This window comes from Dermacentor variabilis, chromosome 6 (genome assembly GCF_050947875.1).
Source record: "Dermacentor variabilis isolate Ectoservices chromosome 6, ASM5094787v1, whole genome shotgun sequence".
NCBI classification, from domain to species: Eukaryota; Metazoa; Arthropoda; class Arachnida; order Ixodida; family Ixodidae; genus Dermacentor; species Dermacentor variabilis.
This window is the reverse complement of record NC_134573.1, coordinates 165875123-165891005: the sequence shown is the minus strand read 5'-3', so window position 1 is coordinate 165891005 and position 15883 is coordinate 165875123. Positions and strand designations below refer to the sequence as shown.

At 44.3% G+C, this 15883-nt stretch overlaps 1 protein-coding gene across 4 annotated transcripts in view; it reads left to right on the top strand.

Annotated features, from left to right (window-relative positions):
* The window catches only part of LOC142585677 (potassium voltage-gated channel protein Shaw-like), a 117941-nt gene extending 102901 nt beyond the window's left edge, over positions 1–15040 (top strand). For all 4 annotated transcript variants that reach the window (XM_075696620.1, XM_075696618.1, XM_075696621.1 and 1 more), the window contains one exon: positions 7306–15040. In XM_075696620.1, the coding sequence (XP_075552735.1) occupies positions 7306–7367 (62 nt within the window). In that variant the 3' untranslated portion in view covers positions 7368–15040. The remainder of the gene's footprint in view (positions 1–7305) is intronic.
* The last annotated feature ends 843 nt before the right edge of the window (positions 15041–15883 follow it).

Here is a 15883-nt window from a genome sequence, read left to right as displayed (position 1 = left end):
TTGCGAATAAAACTTGGACGTTAGCGCTGTTTGTCATCCCTTTTTCTTGCTCGTCCCGTATTTCCTGCTTTTTGCAGTGAAACTGCGACTCACAACTGTTCAGCCCTTGACACCTTACTGTTATATATTATTGAGAAAAAAAACAAAAACACGCCCACATGAAACAGGTGCTGGGGCGCGTGGCCTGAAGCCAACAAGACAGACGCCATACGAGTATCGCACTACAAAAACAAGCATCAAAGGCATTAGTGCACCACGAATCACTAAACACTCAGCAGTACACGCTGTCACCTAAACGTCACACACCCTAATACGTGCTCAAAATCACTGTGCTTGCTAATTAGTCACGTCTCGACGTGGCTAAATTTGACCGCGCGAAATACCTGCATGTTCTTCGAGACAACAACATATTACCTTCGTCAGCGGCGAGGGTGATTAGAGAGCTCATTATATTTTGTAGGAGTTGATTAGTAAGGTGAGAAAATTACTAACACCGAAGCAATCATACCTGACAAAAGGCGAGCTGTCGGGAGCGACCATATTATTTAATTCGGCCAGTTTTCCATTACAGGGACCCACCTAATGATTAATTGTTGAGGCTTTCTAGAGGTGTCAAGTTCGTTGTCAAGTTGCGGCGCTGAGCTCTCGTTAATTAGGCAATCCCTAGAGACAATCGATCGTGATTGGATGTTCTGGCTTCGATATTCATGGCGCGTGCTTTTGCCCGCATAGCAGAAATGTTTTGATATAAAAACTCGAGCGTGATTTTTTAGCCGTGAACAAGAATAGAGCAGTTTCTTTTAATTAATGTTTTTATCAGCAGTTATTTTCGCCTACGTTATTCTTGACTTCATCGTCTGCTGACTTCACATGACATACTTCACAGATGTACCACCCACCAGATGGGAATACGGACGCATGAATTTTTTGTACTTGACAGACTGCTAAGTTTCGTCTACCTAAATGACCTATACTTCGTGATCGGTGGTGACTGCCACGTTAACCTTTTGAACCCGCCGTGGTTGCTTAGTGGCTAGGGTGCTCGGCTGCTAAGCACGCAGCCGCGAGATCGAATCCTGGCCACGGCGGCCGCATTTCGATGGGGGCTAAATGCGAAAACACCGCTTGTGGCCCGCGCTGCACCCGTCGCCCGGCTGCCTATGGTGCGAGCACGAACGGGCCGATATGGCCCATGTGCTTTGGGAATGCCAACGCCATGAGGAAGAAGGACCAGGAGGAAGGGGGAAGACAACAGCAGGACCCTCTGAAGCGGAGCGCCTCGCTGAGAGATGACAAGCCGCCCTCCTCAGCGAGGCACCCGAAAACCAGGAGTGGGCCGTCCAGCGGGCCAGGGCCATTGCCGAAGATCTCGGATGATTTTCCTTGGGCGATGGACCCCCGACAGCCTAGCCCCGGGCACCAACAGCAATAACCGTTGGACAAATAAAGTTTATTCCTAACCTATCCTATCCTATCCTACCCCGTGTACTTAAATTTCGGTGCATGTTAAAGAATCCCGGGCGGTACAAATTTCTCGAGTCCCCCAATACTCCGTGCCTCATAATCAGATCGTGGTTGTGGCACGTAAAACCCCATGATTTAATTTTAACCTTCTGCAAAATGCTTAAGACGCACGTGATCGGCCACTTCTTCTTCAGTCATATTATTGTAGAAATGTGATGACCACACCTGCGCGCCTTACCAACACTTCCGATAGCCTTCTTGACCTTTTTGTGACAAACTGTACTAAGTTACCTAGACCCAAGATCGGGTACTATCGTGGCTGATATGGGTGATCATTTATTCATTTATATGTTGTGTCGATCCCTGCGTGGGAGACGCCCACTGCGCGCTGACGTGCGTCCTGCAGGACTTTTATTAAAGTTTTTCCAATCCAATCCAATGTTGTGTCGGTTCGGTGCAGATTCTAAGGGTGCCCGTCACTCGGAGGCATTTCTTGTTCGGGAAATAAACTGCAGAACAGTCAGCATGCTCCGCAATCAAATCGCAAACGTAGATTGGGCACCTGTGTCTTAGTGCACAGACCCTGACAGAGCATACGACACGTTCCTGCGCATTTTGAAAGATGTGCATGTGCAAGTTTAAAACCACCGAAAATTTTTCCAAGATTCGTAAACCATGGCTTACTAATGAATACGTCGTCATGATAAGCAAAAAGAATTCATTATACAATAAGTTTGTAAGAACGAGAGATCCAGGTCATTTTAAAGTGTTCAAAAAATATCGCAACCATGTAACAAAGTTTTTGGGAAATGCTAAAAAACTTCTTTTAGAAAACCTTTTCAGTCAAATATGAAATCGGACCGACAGGCTACGGCGCGAAATTAACAAGTTATTAAATCGTAATATCTGCCAGACTGATGAGCTTGAGCTAATTCAATATAACAGAACCCTAAAAGGCGCGAAACTTTCAAATAAATTTAACAACTACTTTACTAATTTGGAAAGAAAGCAACCACAATATGGCTCCAACTGCATTTCCGAGTCCGCGAGAAGCACATACAGTTGCTTTTTTTTTTTTTGCGCCAACAACTGCACGTGAAGTCTTACCAACTTTTATGTCCTTGAAAAATAACAAAGCACGTGGCATAAACGGGTTAGTGATAAGACAAATAAATGTTGTACTTGACATTCTATCGCCTGCACTTACCCACGTTTTTAATCTTTCAATATCTGCTGGAATCTTTCCTCAAGAAATGCAGTCTGCGAAAGTTAGTGTCATATTCAAAGCTGGTGACAAAAACGTGTTCTCCAATTATCGTTCAGTGTCCGTTCGCGCCAAATACCTGTTCTTCGAGACAACAACATATGACCTTTGTCCGCAGCGAGAGTGATTAGACAACCGATTATATTTTGGACGAGTTGATTAGGTAGGTGGGAAAATTACTAACACCAAAGCAATCATACCTGACAAAAGGCGAGATGTCGGGAGTGACCGTATTATTTAATTCCGCCAGTTTTCCATTACACAGACCCACCTAATCATTAATCGTTGAGGCTTCCTAGCAGGTGGGCGATTCGTCGTCAAGTTGTGGCCCTGGGTTCTCGTTAATTAAGCAATGCCTAGAGACAACCGATCGTGATTCGATGTTCTGGCTTTGATATTCATGGCTCATGTTTGAAATGTTTCGACATACAAACTCGAGTGTGATTTTTTAGCCGTGCGCAAGAATAGAGCAGTTTCTTTTAATTAATGTTGTTTGTCAATAGTGATTTTCGCCTACGTTTTTCGTGGCCTCATCGTCTGCTGACTTCACACGATGTGCCACTGAGAGTATTAAGGTGAAGCTTCGCGGAAAGTTCCTTCCCATCAGCGGTAAAGTGCGTCAGATGAAAAATATGCGGCTTATCTCCCGACAAAGGTCCATCCAAACTATATAGGGTGGTTTTATTTCGCTCGCTTCGTTACGTTGACGTATACGTGAGAAGCTGGAATGGATATTTGTCAAAAACCTACTCAATATTAAACAGTGAACGAAACGTTACAACGACGTCGACTAAACAACAACAACAACAACAACAACAACAACAACAACAACAACAACAACAACAACAACAACCTGCAACGACGTTACAACGACGTCGACTAAACAACAACAACAAAATGTGTCATTACAGCTCATTGCGCAAGGATTGCTACGCAGTGAGGCTGCCGCTGAATTCTTGGAAAAGCGAACTAGGCAGTTCGAGATCTTTCTTTTTCTTTGTTAAAAAGCTGAGCAATGAAACTTGGGTCAAACAACCAGTGCAGTCGCAATACCCCTCAAACACACTAAAGAAAGTTAACGGATACCAGAACGAAGCGGAAATAATAATTGTAACACGGCAATTTTGCCCAACCTATGAACCAAATTAGACGCGCACTTTCACGCTAAGTTGCACAATTCGGGAGAAGGAGGTATTTTCCTGTCTGCAAAGCTCGCCTGCATTAAGAACTTCTTATTTGGTTAGTTTTAATGGGACCTCTGATCGGCAAAATCAGCATGTGACCATTTGAGGCCATGCTGTAGTATGCTGTCCAGACTATTAAGTCGAAAGTTATATAATAATTTAATGGTGTTGCGAGAGAATAATGAAGCATAGAAAAGGGAATTCAGCAGAGAAACTTAAGACTGCATGCTTACGTGTGGGAATGAGAAAGCATTATTATACCGTTTGTAGACTTCGGAGCGCTATCAACGCGCTCATGAACTCACGCACTAGGTACGCTTTTGGTCAGCCAGAACCGTGGAGTAGCCGTTTCGGCGGAGAAGCCTGCTCTTCTTGAAACCGAGAGGCCTGGGCTCGATTTCCACCCAGACCGAACTGCGCCAAGTTTTCTTTTCAAAGATGTTAGTTTGCTCAGTCTACAGGAACCTCCCTGAGAAATTCAATGCCAATCCGAGCATTTTTTTTACGCTTTCGTTTTTTTTTTTACTCTATGCGTCGTAGGCCATTTTCGGTACTCTTGGTAATATTTCGCCCACAGATTTGTGCGTAATGGAGGCATATAATGCCTTACGCGTTAAAAGTTGTTTCACGACGCTTTCTTCTCCCCGTTTTCTCGGTATGTTGACCCTAATATTTTCCGAAGAAGCAACTAAAGACCACGTAAGGCAGTGCCACCAAAATGACAGCTCCAGGATTGTTGCGCCACTTGTTGACTTCCCGGCCTTCAGAAAGGACCTAACATTGGGGCTGCCGCTTCGGCGAAAAAAAGAAAAGAAGAAAGAAGCCTCATACAGCTATCAACATATCTCAAGTAGGCCGCGCGAGGCACAAAAAATATAAAAATTAATAAAATACGGAAGGAGGCTTTAACTTCTTCCAGGATTCGGCAAATGATTTCCTCACATCATTTCGCCCCTACGCGGGAGCAACGAAATAAGAAACGAGTTACTCCTTTCGGCTGGGTGTACAAGCAGGGTAGCCACCTCTAATGATCGTAGCCGGACACGACTGGTATTGATGACATCGTGGCTTCGTGCCTGTGGGCAATGTAATCAACACGCTGATTGGATGCGAGGATGGGAACAGTTAGGTTTGGAATTGAGGGTATGGAAAGGAAATGTTGCAAGGAGGAGGTAGGAGCCTCACAAATTAGGAAAAGGAAAATATAAAGAGAGAGAGAGAAGGACGCCAAATTTGTCATTTTCGTCCCAACTAGTCTTCGGCGATGGAACTCCGAGAGAGCGGTCATCGTCTCCTCACGGACCTCTGGTATACGCGACATCGCCGTTCTGCTTCTCGTCGTGTCGGTGCTTGCGTTCACCACCTACACTTTCTTCTTCTTTTTTTTTTCTTGTCTTTAAAACTCTTGTCAACGTCGACTCGAGAAATGACGACCCTCTTAGGGCTTTATGGACTGGCGTGCGTTCCCTCGGGTGGAACTCATATCCAGATTCCTTATTTTTTTCGTGTGTGTGTATCTTTTCGTTTGCGATTCTTCTATCTCTATTCACAGCGTCTGTCTTTCTCAACGAAACGCGCACCAGCTTGCTCCTGTATATGGGTTCTAGACGTCGGGCAATAGATATAATTGAAAGTGAAAACGCGTTTCCTGAAAAATCTATATTTCTCGCTTGCTCGTCGTAGTAACGCTGAGTCGCGCTTTCGTCTGATTTCGGGTCGCTTCCGTTTCATTATATTTGCTTTTTTTTTTCGTTTTTCGACAAGCTTAATCAGAAGGAAAGGCTCCTCAGAGACCATGCATATACATGGAATGGGCCACACGATGAAATCGCTCGCGTCACTCGTCTTCGTTAACCGTCGTGAGTCAGGCTTAACCTCGCGTAATGAAAAGAGTAAATAATAAAGGCGCCACACAACTTATTCTAATGTGTATGAGATTTCGCCTTGCGAAGCAGGGAATGGGCGTCCAGAATGCGTATGCCACGTTAAAACCTAGGCACTGAGAGAGGTGCATTTGCTCAGTCGGTCTGATCAATCAATCAATCAATCAATCAATCAATCAATCAATCAATCAATCAATCAATCAATCAATCAATCAATCAATCAATCAATCAATCAATCAATCTCATGTTTCAACGAGTATTAAAGCTAGGACTTTCAATATGTTATATGTGGAAATGCAATTTCAATGTGGGATCAAACTTGCATGTGGCGTAAGGTGTGGTGCTGCCGTGGTAGCCACAGAACCTGCACCTAATAGTTGTAGTGCTCAGCCATTTATTCACCAGAGAAACTTCAGCGTCATATTAAGTCCATTGTGCATGTATTTAAACTAGTAAAGTGACCGCTCGTGTTTCTTTTTTCTGTTTTTGACATGCGGGATTTATTGTAGCCACGTTGAGATGAACGCCACAGGGCCTTATAAAACATCCACTTGAAGTCCGCTGATCACTGCGACGTTTCGAATGATAAGGTCAAGCGTAAAAAATGCTATAACACCATATCTCCCAGAAATACTCGGTGGAGTTTGGTATCAACATAAGCTGCAACTGCAGACAATAAAATAAAAAAAGGCTGCGAGATAAGCATCTCGCCTATGTGGATTTGTTTTTTGAATCTTTCTGCGCGCTGAGCGGTGGAGCGTAGGAAGTTATACGATTTCTGTACGGATTCTGAATATTTCTGCATGAATGCCACTACATTGCTCGGTAATTGATCTCAGTAGCATTCAGTAAACCGTCCCGCTCCTCCCATGCCATCTTGCCCAATCAGCCATCCTCCCCTCTCACACGCGCACAGAAACCATACACGTGTGCACTTGTTTCTCACTCCAAATATGGCACCCTGCACTAAGTACGAAATAGTATTACGGTACACCCGACTGGGTTCGTATCGCGTTCCCACTCGGTTTGCAGCCATGCAGAGCCTTTCCTAGATTGGCGCCAGGGTAAAGCTGCCCGAGCCGAAGGCTCAAGTGCTCTCATACGAAGACGAAGAGCCACGTGATCTGGATATTATACACATCTCGGTCGAGCTTTCGGCTCGAAGGTGAAGGCACCCCCGAGTGTGCTCTGAGGGAGTCAGACGAATGTGTTCCGAGCGTTCGCACTTTGAGAGCGCTCGAAAGCAACCAGTCGGATTTGCTGTAGGGAGGAAGTGGTACGCAGTTTCTGCAAAACACAATGTCCATGTGTAAACGGAACTGCTTCTTCACTTCAGTGGAAGCTGACGTTTGCCGCGCCCTACGTGCAGCTTTGCGCGCGTAATATGCAGGAATTTATGCTTTGCCTGTGCTTGTCTTATATTGCGCTTTTCGTATTTTTTGTAGCATTTACTAGCGTGCCATGTCGTGACTTTCACTATCGCTTCTTCTTTTTTTTCCCTTCTGTGCAGGTATCTACAACGGCGTCAGCACACCGGACCAGGCACCACCTATGCAGGCCATATTTACATAAGTCCTGTCATCTCTAGGAAGACATCCTTTCGCGCAATCAGACCTTGATTGCATTAACTTTGTGGTGACCGCCCCGTGTCTCCGGAAAGATGCGTCGCTAGCTGCCTACACCTTAAAGTTAATGCTGAATCTATACTCAGAACCACTGATGAGGCCACCACAGCGCCAAGTCAGGTTCAACGCGGATAAAATAATTTGCGAAACGTTACAAAAGTGACAAAGAAGAAGAAAAAGAAGAGATGGCCTCGTTTACATGCTCCCACAAGATCTGCCACATGCGAACAAGTTTGAAGCTGGTGACAAACGTGTCTTGCGCGCGTAATCTATAGAGGGCAAGAATTTCGTTTCAATTTCTTCCAGAGTAGTTGAGAAACGTTCTCTGTGCGTGTTTCTTCCTTTTTTCTTTTATGCGGTGTACTTACGGTGCACCTTTAACGCCGTCATGGAGTGTACAGAAGTCGCGATTTCACTGTTACCTTTGCTAAGCAAACTGTAGACGATATATGTTAACTCAACCACTGAGAAGCACGTAATTACACATTCCGTATGACACCTCGGTGTAACTGATATCAGAAGCGAAGAAGCTCGTCTTCGCGAACCGTTAGCTTCGCCAGCACTGTACTGGCTCGAGTGATCATGAAAAGAAAACACGCGTAGCAATTTATCTTATAGAAAAATGATCGTAGACACACGAACCAAGCAAGTCTATGATGGTACTACGTATACAGCAGGCACATTGCCCGTGAATATAGCTTTAACACAAGATTAAGCATTTTTAGGAAAACGAGAACATCGCATGCGCAATCTAAAGGTTTCTCATTTTTTGTACAAACAATTTCACAGTAAACTCTTACGCGGTTTTGATCTATGACCTTGTGGGGAAGAAATTTCACTCCTTAGGCGGCTCTTGCTTACATGTTTCCCTTCGACATAATTTTATAACCACACGCGTCACCACTTTTAAAGAACCAGTTTTCTGCGGATGTCGCTCTATATAGGTCTACACATATCTGCCTCTCAGAGAAGTCGCTCTGTTCCCTGGCCTTGTGAGATTAAGATATATAGATATATATATGTAACGACATTGCTATAGAATATATATATACATATAGATGTATCTATATACAATGTATCTATATACAAAACACACTTTCGCCTTCTTCTCCTCGCTGAACCAAAGTTTTAGGGATTGAGTGCGGAAACAGCTCGAGCACACGCTGTAACTCAGGTACGCGCTATGTAGGCCTGCATCTCCTCCCCGACCAAACATTATTCGCGTGTAATGCGTGCTAGGACTAAGGAAACGGCTTTCATGTAGTTTAGAGAAAAACACACCATCTTGCGCCGATATGTTAGAGCTTTGAGCTTGCATGAAACGTTGGTTCTTTAGCTGCGATACTCGCTTTTAGTGTTGCGCGAGCATGGTTAGTGGCGAGCGCACAAACTCAGACCATTCTCTTAAGCACATCAAGATGGAACAGAGCAACCACGTTCTACGCTTTTCCCAGTGTGAGTTACTCAAAGCTGCCTTTCTAGCTTACCGTAAGCTCCATCCGAAGATGTTCCGGTGGAGAAAGCGAGCCTGACAACACAAGTCTGTGAGTAACGTGGATCTTTGTGGAAGGTATCATAAAGGAAAAACAAACATATCTCGCTCTTTGTAGCGATGCAGTCGACAGTTATGCTCTGTTTTGCAGGAAAATGCGGGAACACGTGCTTGCGAAAGAAATGGTCGACGTGACGCCCCGTAGGTTTTCCGCAGAGATCGCCAATGCTTTATACAGCTGCTAAACTATCGATCTATTCGAGATCCTACAGGTTGTGGCAGAGGTCGACGAGAGAACGGTTCCTTGACCAAACCTACAGAGCCGAACTCTTTGATTGAAATAGGCGGAAATAAAGCTGTATTTGCCTTGATACCGAAGGGCGACGAAAAGAAGATTTGGCATCTAAGTACGTCACAAAATGATAGCATTCAACTTAACTGATGCATACACATGCATCATCGGACCAGAAGTAGAAGCGTCGACCTCGATAGGACTGCCTTAAGTTTAACTTATTTTGTCAAATCTAAATCAGCGCTTGATATTTTGTTTTTCCTATGTCTGCGCGCCTCCAAATGTGAACACGAAAGCACGGAAGCCTATAAATGAACCAGGAAAGCACAGAGCCGACACGGTAAATTTTGGGCTTAGTATGCAAGCTGAACGTCGAGAAAAATATTCTGAAAAAAGAAAACGAGCGCGTAATTCTCCTGATTCGTATACGGCATACCCGTGTCTGCTAGGGTGCGTGCGCTTTTTTGAACTTTTTACGCTTGCCACAAACTCGATTGCAGGAACATGTAACTAAATGGCCCGCATTAGGTTCTTGTGGATATAGCCTGCACAGTAAGCGAGATAAAGTGGACGAAAGGATATGGGTTGAATTTGCGTCTTACACCAGGGCGAAAATAAAATATCGCGCATACCAATGTATTACTGAAGAGTCAGAGATAGGATTATTGTTGGAGTAGGTATTTCTTTTCCTTTTTTTTTTCCGAGCGCTCACGCGTATGCCTTGCCTTTGCCCACCACGTGCTCTAAGCAGTGCACCACGAATTAGCTGCACCTACTGTTTTCCTCAGACTGCTGTTCTCTCAGATTTTTTATTCAAGAAAGTAAGACACTGCGCTCTTTTACAAGCCTAACAACTGTTCCATGTATACTCTCTGTATAAAAACACGAAAAATGAAGTGCAGAAACCCAGCGTTGCCTTTTTATCCGGTGGACGTGCAATGTGGGACCAACATGCTAAACCGAACCGAGACAGACCTAACGCGCGCCCGCAATGAAAGTGCCCTGAATCCCCACTGCGGTTGCTGCCTGTAAGTGAGCTTGCAAGGAAAGCCTTCGAGGCATCACGTGTGCTGCGCTTAGCGACACCTGCGGCAGTCGAGTCAGCGCTCGCCGGAGAGCAGACCGCCGAGGTGATCAGAACCACTGACCGCCGAGTTCGGTACAGGGGACACCGCCGCTCCCATCATGCTCTGTCATCAGCATTCTCGGGGCAACGCAATGGCGTTCATTTCCCCAGCTGCTATTGTCGGGCCGATCTATTGTGTTTCGTGACTCTTACGCTCAACAGCTGCGCCTGAAGCCGCCACTGCGCGGAGGCAATCTTCGTGTGCGGCTGTCGGCGTGGATGGAGCACCGCGAATACTTCATCTGCCTGTTCACTGCGATCGTCAGCGGCGACTCCAGTGTGCGACATCGGCTCCTCGTGCGCGTGACGTCATCGCGTGTTCTGTGTCACGTGGTGACAACTCTGTCGTGCGACTTCTACGGTGCTGTGCTGTGCCGGTGCATATCGTCTGACGCGGTGCGGTAAAAAAGAAAATAATACGAGACGTTTCGGCGACGTTTTCGGTTGTGCTGCTTGCTTTGCGTAGGTCGCCAGAGAAGGCACCTCAACAAGCTTCACCTTCGGTGCCGTCCTATTGTGGTGTGCAAATATTGGAACACTCAAAAGAAAAGATTAACGAGAACGACGATGCACTATGACGAAAACAAACTTCCCTGCTCTGTGGATGAAGTCGTCTCTTCACTTATTTGGACTGTGCGCACTTATTCTCAGCTGATGCCTACGCTTGTATATCGGTTAATTGAAGGAGGAGCTCTTGTTCACCGTGATACTGATACTCAATATGCCTCCTGAATAGATCTTGCAGAGATGCACGGCATTCGGGAAACAATGACATTAACTAGGATTATGAATGTGCTAGTGTTAATTGTTTTTTTAATTGCAGCATTTGCAGCAATCTTCGGTCTTCTTTAGTCTTTAATCGTTAGACTGAATGAAATAGTTCATATAAAGCAGAATATGTTCCTTGCCGCCTGCCGAAGATACGGTGATCGCCGGATTGTCAATTTTTTTTTTAAATGCCTCAGCAACCGGGTGAAGGATGGCCCCATAATGTCATTTGCTATTAGAAAGAAAACCTTTCTCTATATTGCGGTTCTAAGGCACGTGACTAAGTTGAGTAACCCTTTAAAATAGCAGACCTCATGGCATTTTGAAAGTGAGCCCGTGAAAAACCTTTAATTAAGTTCTAACAGTGCCTAACTACAATATTCATTGATACAGCAAATGTTTCACGAGGAATTTATTAAAATATGTACGTCTGTCATAACACAGCGCTACGTTCGTCAAAACTTACGTTTCAGCAGTGTAGATGCAAAAAGCTTGCCTGTGTTGTTGCAAGTGTGACATCTGACACAATTGCACGCAGCCGCTAGATTCAACGAAATTCTATATTGGATCGGTCCTGACAGGAAGCCCAAGTTTCCTCTTGCTCTTTGACATAGTATAATTATTCTTCTAAGATGTACACTGACTGCGTTTCGAGCTGAGTGATGGACCTGCCATCTGATCTCTCTTTTCATGACTAGAATTATCTTATGAGACACAAAGTCAGCAAATGCCTTGCAGATTACGTTCTTTTGTCGATGTGGGTGTGATTCAATGTCTCCTTCATCCATGTTGAGTTCAGTGTGCCATATCATTTCAGTCATTCATTTCTTTCCAACTTGCTGCTGATATTCTTGTGATAAAGAAAGGTTGTAGTTTCTTCGGGATTTTCACGGTGAATGCATGCCCATCATTACATAGCACTCGCGCAGAACGCACAAGCTATATATGCGTTAAGCTATAACACAACTTGTACTGAGTGTAGGAAGATGAAGCGTCACAGGAGCCCTCCTTTAAGTGAATATCTCGCTGTAGGCGGGTGTTTCACAGGCTTGTTTCTGTGTCCCAGGCATGCCTAAGAGTTGTCCAGATCATCCCTGACTTTGGCGCGTAGCTTCTCGCACAAATGCAAGCACGTGCCCGTCATTCCATGCCAATACAAGTCTAATTTGAAAGAAACAGCACAAATAAATCTGTAGCTACAAGAGTTAGATTGCGTTCTTGGAGTACCGAATAGGTTGGTCTTACCGTGAACTATTTATGCCAAATATGCCCATATGATACGCCGGAAAGGGGATCATCGCCTTATAGTTCTCACATCAGCTTTCCTTGACCTTGTGGACCTTGGCAACGTGCACTCAGCGGTTGCCAGGCGCTTATAAATGATAAAATAAAGAATTACATGGGACTCGAAAGTGAGAAAAGAGTCAACGTGAGGACTTCGGGAAAATGTGCAGCAAAACGCGCGAAATACGCGAACCACAGTGACATCTGGGACGTCACATTAATGTCGCCATCTCAGCGGTTAGGTTGTAAAATTTTAATGAAATATATTTGTGCTTCATTTCTTATTTCAATAATATTTTTTTCTCCTAATTAATGCAAATCAAGCTGTTTAAGAAGTTTCTTACTAGTTCAACTTCATTCAATATTTCTTTTAAGTGTAGTTTTAAAATAACGCAGTGCGATGGAGTTCAGTACGGAAGTTTGGCGTTATCGACGTAATGCCGAGAGTACGTGGAGCGACGTGAGCTTTTTTTTTCCTTTTTTTCTGTTAACTAGGCGTTAGCGCTAACCCTGATGACAAAATTTGATGGCTTGGCTTTTGCGTGTATATTTAAGTTTCAAATTGAATTCCTCATTCGGTACCTAGACGTACAGTGGTTGTACTCTCCCACATGCTCAAAAGCAAAAGCGCTGCGTACCATATGTTTACCAATTGCTACGCCTATCCTCCCTTTCGCCTGTCTTTTTTCTTAAAGTAGCACGATAGGGCCATCGGTTAAAGGAAATAAGTACGGTAGTCTTTGACGACGCTACAACTACAATGTCACGTGTGCAATCCGCTCTTCCAAGAGCAATAACGCGGCAGTTTTCTTCCCTTGATATTAACATTATCTCTGTGCTGTAGACTGACCCGGATATAATTTCGACAAAGTCTCGATAACGTGGATGTGCCGGTAAACCATTGTATCTTAAGGGTATCACTTAGAAGATAAATGTTTGGGTGACAGATCATACACGAGCAGATCATATTCTAGCTGAGATGAAGAAAATAAGCGCAATTGAATGGGCGGTGTAAGCCGGAGGCCATGGAACCGGTAGTCTATAACCAGAGTGAATGTCACGGGAATGACAACACATTGAATAGCGGTCGAGTATTAGATGGAGGATTGGATGCCTTCAGGGGATATGTTGCTGTATAGGTCGGGTTTGGTCGAAGTTGGACAGAGGTAACGGGACTCCTTCGGAGATACCTATGCCTTGCAGTGAACTTAACTAGGACGATGATCTCCATAGCTCAGTGTCGTGCGAGTTCAAAAATGATTCAGTTGAAAAAATGTGTGGTATACATGGGCTCGAAACTGCAGCAGAAACAAGCTTTCGATCTCTCACAGGCTTATTATTATCGAGAACCGGGAGGTATCCAAGAATACCGTCCTTGGGAGCAGATAATAAAGAAGGATGAGTTTTATTGTATCGAAAGCAGGTAACCATATCAATAACTTGATAAATCGGATGTGCAGCAACCATTTGCTATCTAGTCAAGATATACTCGTTTCATATGAGCAATATTGTGTAGACAATTTCCAAGCAGTACAAGCTGAAAAGTTTAATGCGTTAATTTCTTTCACAGTTATTGCAACAAAATATGACAGACACTTCATTTACCAGAGCGTCTTAGTTAGATTCGGTAGGCAATTCTTTCAGCCTGTCTCGATGTAGTGTGTATGAGATGGCGCTAAGCAAGTGATATTACGTGTTGCACAAACATTACAGTTTCGAAATCTTCAACTGACTTACAGGCGCAACCTTCGTGTTATTGCAGGAGCGCGGTCGCCCGATTCCCATTAAGCTAATTCTTCCTCTGGAAAAATAGTGCCAGCAGGCAGAGTAGAACAGCTGCTTGGCATCAGGGGCGGCAAAAACAGCTATGAGACCATTAGATTGTCTTCGGATCTTACGGCAACTTATGATGCATTCCCTGTACAGCGCAACAGTTAGCGCCGATTTGACGATTACTTATTGCTTTGGCAGTGCTTGGACTTAAGCGACCTCGAAAGGTTCTTACGTGAAGTCCACCACGGTTTGTGATATTGCTCTGTTATAAAGCGCGTCACTTCGCAGTCTTGTAACAAAAACGAGATCGCTAGACAGTTTTCCCGATATGCCGGTAAGATCCAACGTTCGCCTTCGTGAGAAATTTGCTAGATAGCACTGGTCAACGATCAACAGAAAGCACATATGAAAATACTTGCTTCAATAAACGTTTGACTTTTGTGTCGATAAGCAAGCTGGTGTTATGCATTGTGGTGCTTGGGCACGACGCTGTTTTAAAACGTACGCGCCTAACTCGAGTTGTATTATTCGCGCTCCACGCAATGACTCCCACATCGCACAGCTGCACTGTTACAAGTGCTATGTATAGAAGTGCTGTTTCTCTCCTTTCTTGTTTTCTTGAGGGCGTATGCTTGTGTACATATGAATTCAATATGGTCACGTGGATCCTCAAGATCGTCATATTTTGATAGCTTCATCTTCGGAAACGAAAAAAACAAAAAAGCATACTCTGTTCTGTTTTCCTTTTGAGGATGTCATCGTCGCCGAAAAAAAGAACTGCTGCTTGCGGATGTAGCCTTTCTATAACTAATAAATTTTTTGGCTTATTGTTTGTAGCCGTGTAGCATGGTAGTGAGCATACTACAATAAAATGCTGCGAACGTATTTGTTGAGTTCAGTTTCATTCATCTAGAACAGACGACAACAATCTTAACGCCTTTGCAAGGAAGAACGGGTGGGTAGTGAATTCTGCTGCGCGCGTTCACAGAAAAGCTTGCTGTTGGCAAAGCGAGCATATGGACAATGCCAAAACAACTGTGAAACAAAAGCCAAACAAAATATTTCCAACTGAAATGTGTAGAAGAATGAGTTAAACTTTTAAATCGTATCCAGTTCGCATTCTTGTAGATAAATGATTACCCCGGTTTTGAACCTGCCTGATGCGGTCAGTACTGAAGAGGTACGAATCAGTGGGACTGGTGGACAACTATAGAGATAAAATTGCTGTATATGCTACCAAAGGCAGCATATGGCTCTTTTTTGGAGCCACATACAACTAGAGGCTAAATGTCTACAGCGCCATCTTCTGTTCAAGAGAATAACAACGCACCGCGCCCTTTAGAGACACAGAGAAGGACTAGTAAATGAATTGCAGGGAGGTTAAGTTGGACTGAGGGTCACCCTGCACTAGGGTAAAGAAAAATGGGAGGGAAAGATTAATAGAAAGACAGGTACTGAAAAACTGGTACGGATTCCATTGGCCGACATAATGGAATTCTCAGTGTGTTGTCGCAGAACGGTCGCTCAGTACGCTTGCCTTCGGGAACTGCAGCAGCGCTTTTGTGACCTTCTGCAGAGCGTGATCCCAAGATCGTGTTGGAAAAGTTTTCTATCGAGCTGGTTTAGGGTGGGTGCGGAGGTGTCTAAATTCAACAACTTGCTGACCGCTGTCTGAATAAGTATTTTTCCAACTTTAAAGTTTGTTTAGCAACTAAGTCATTCAGACGA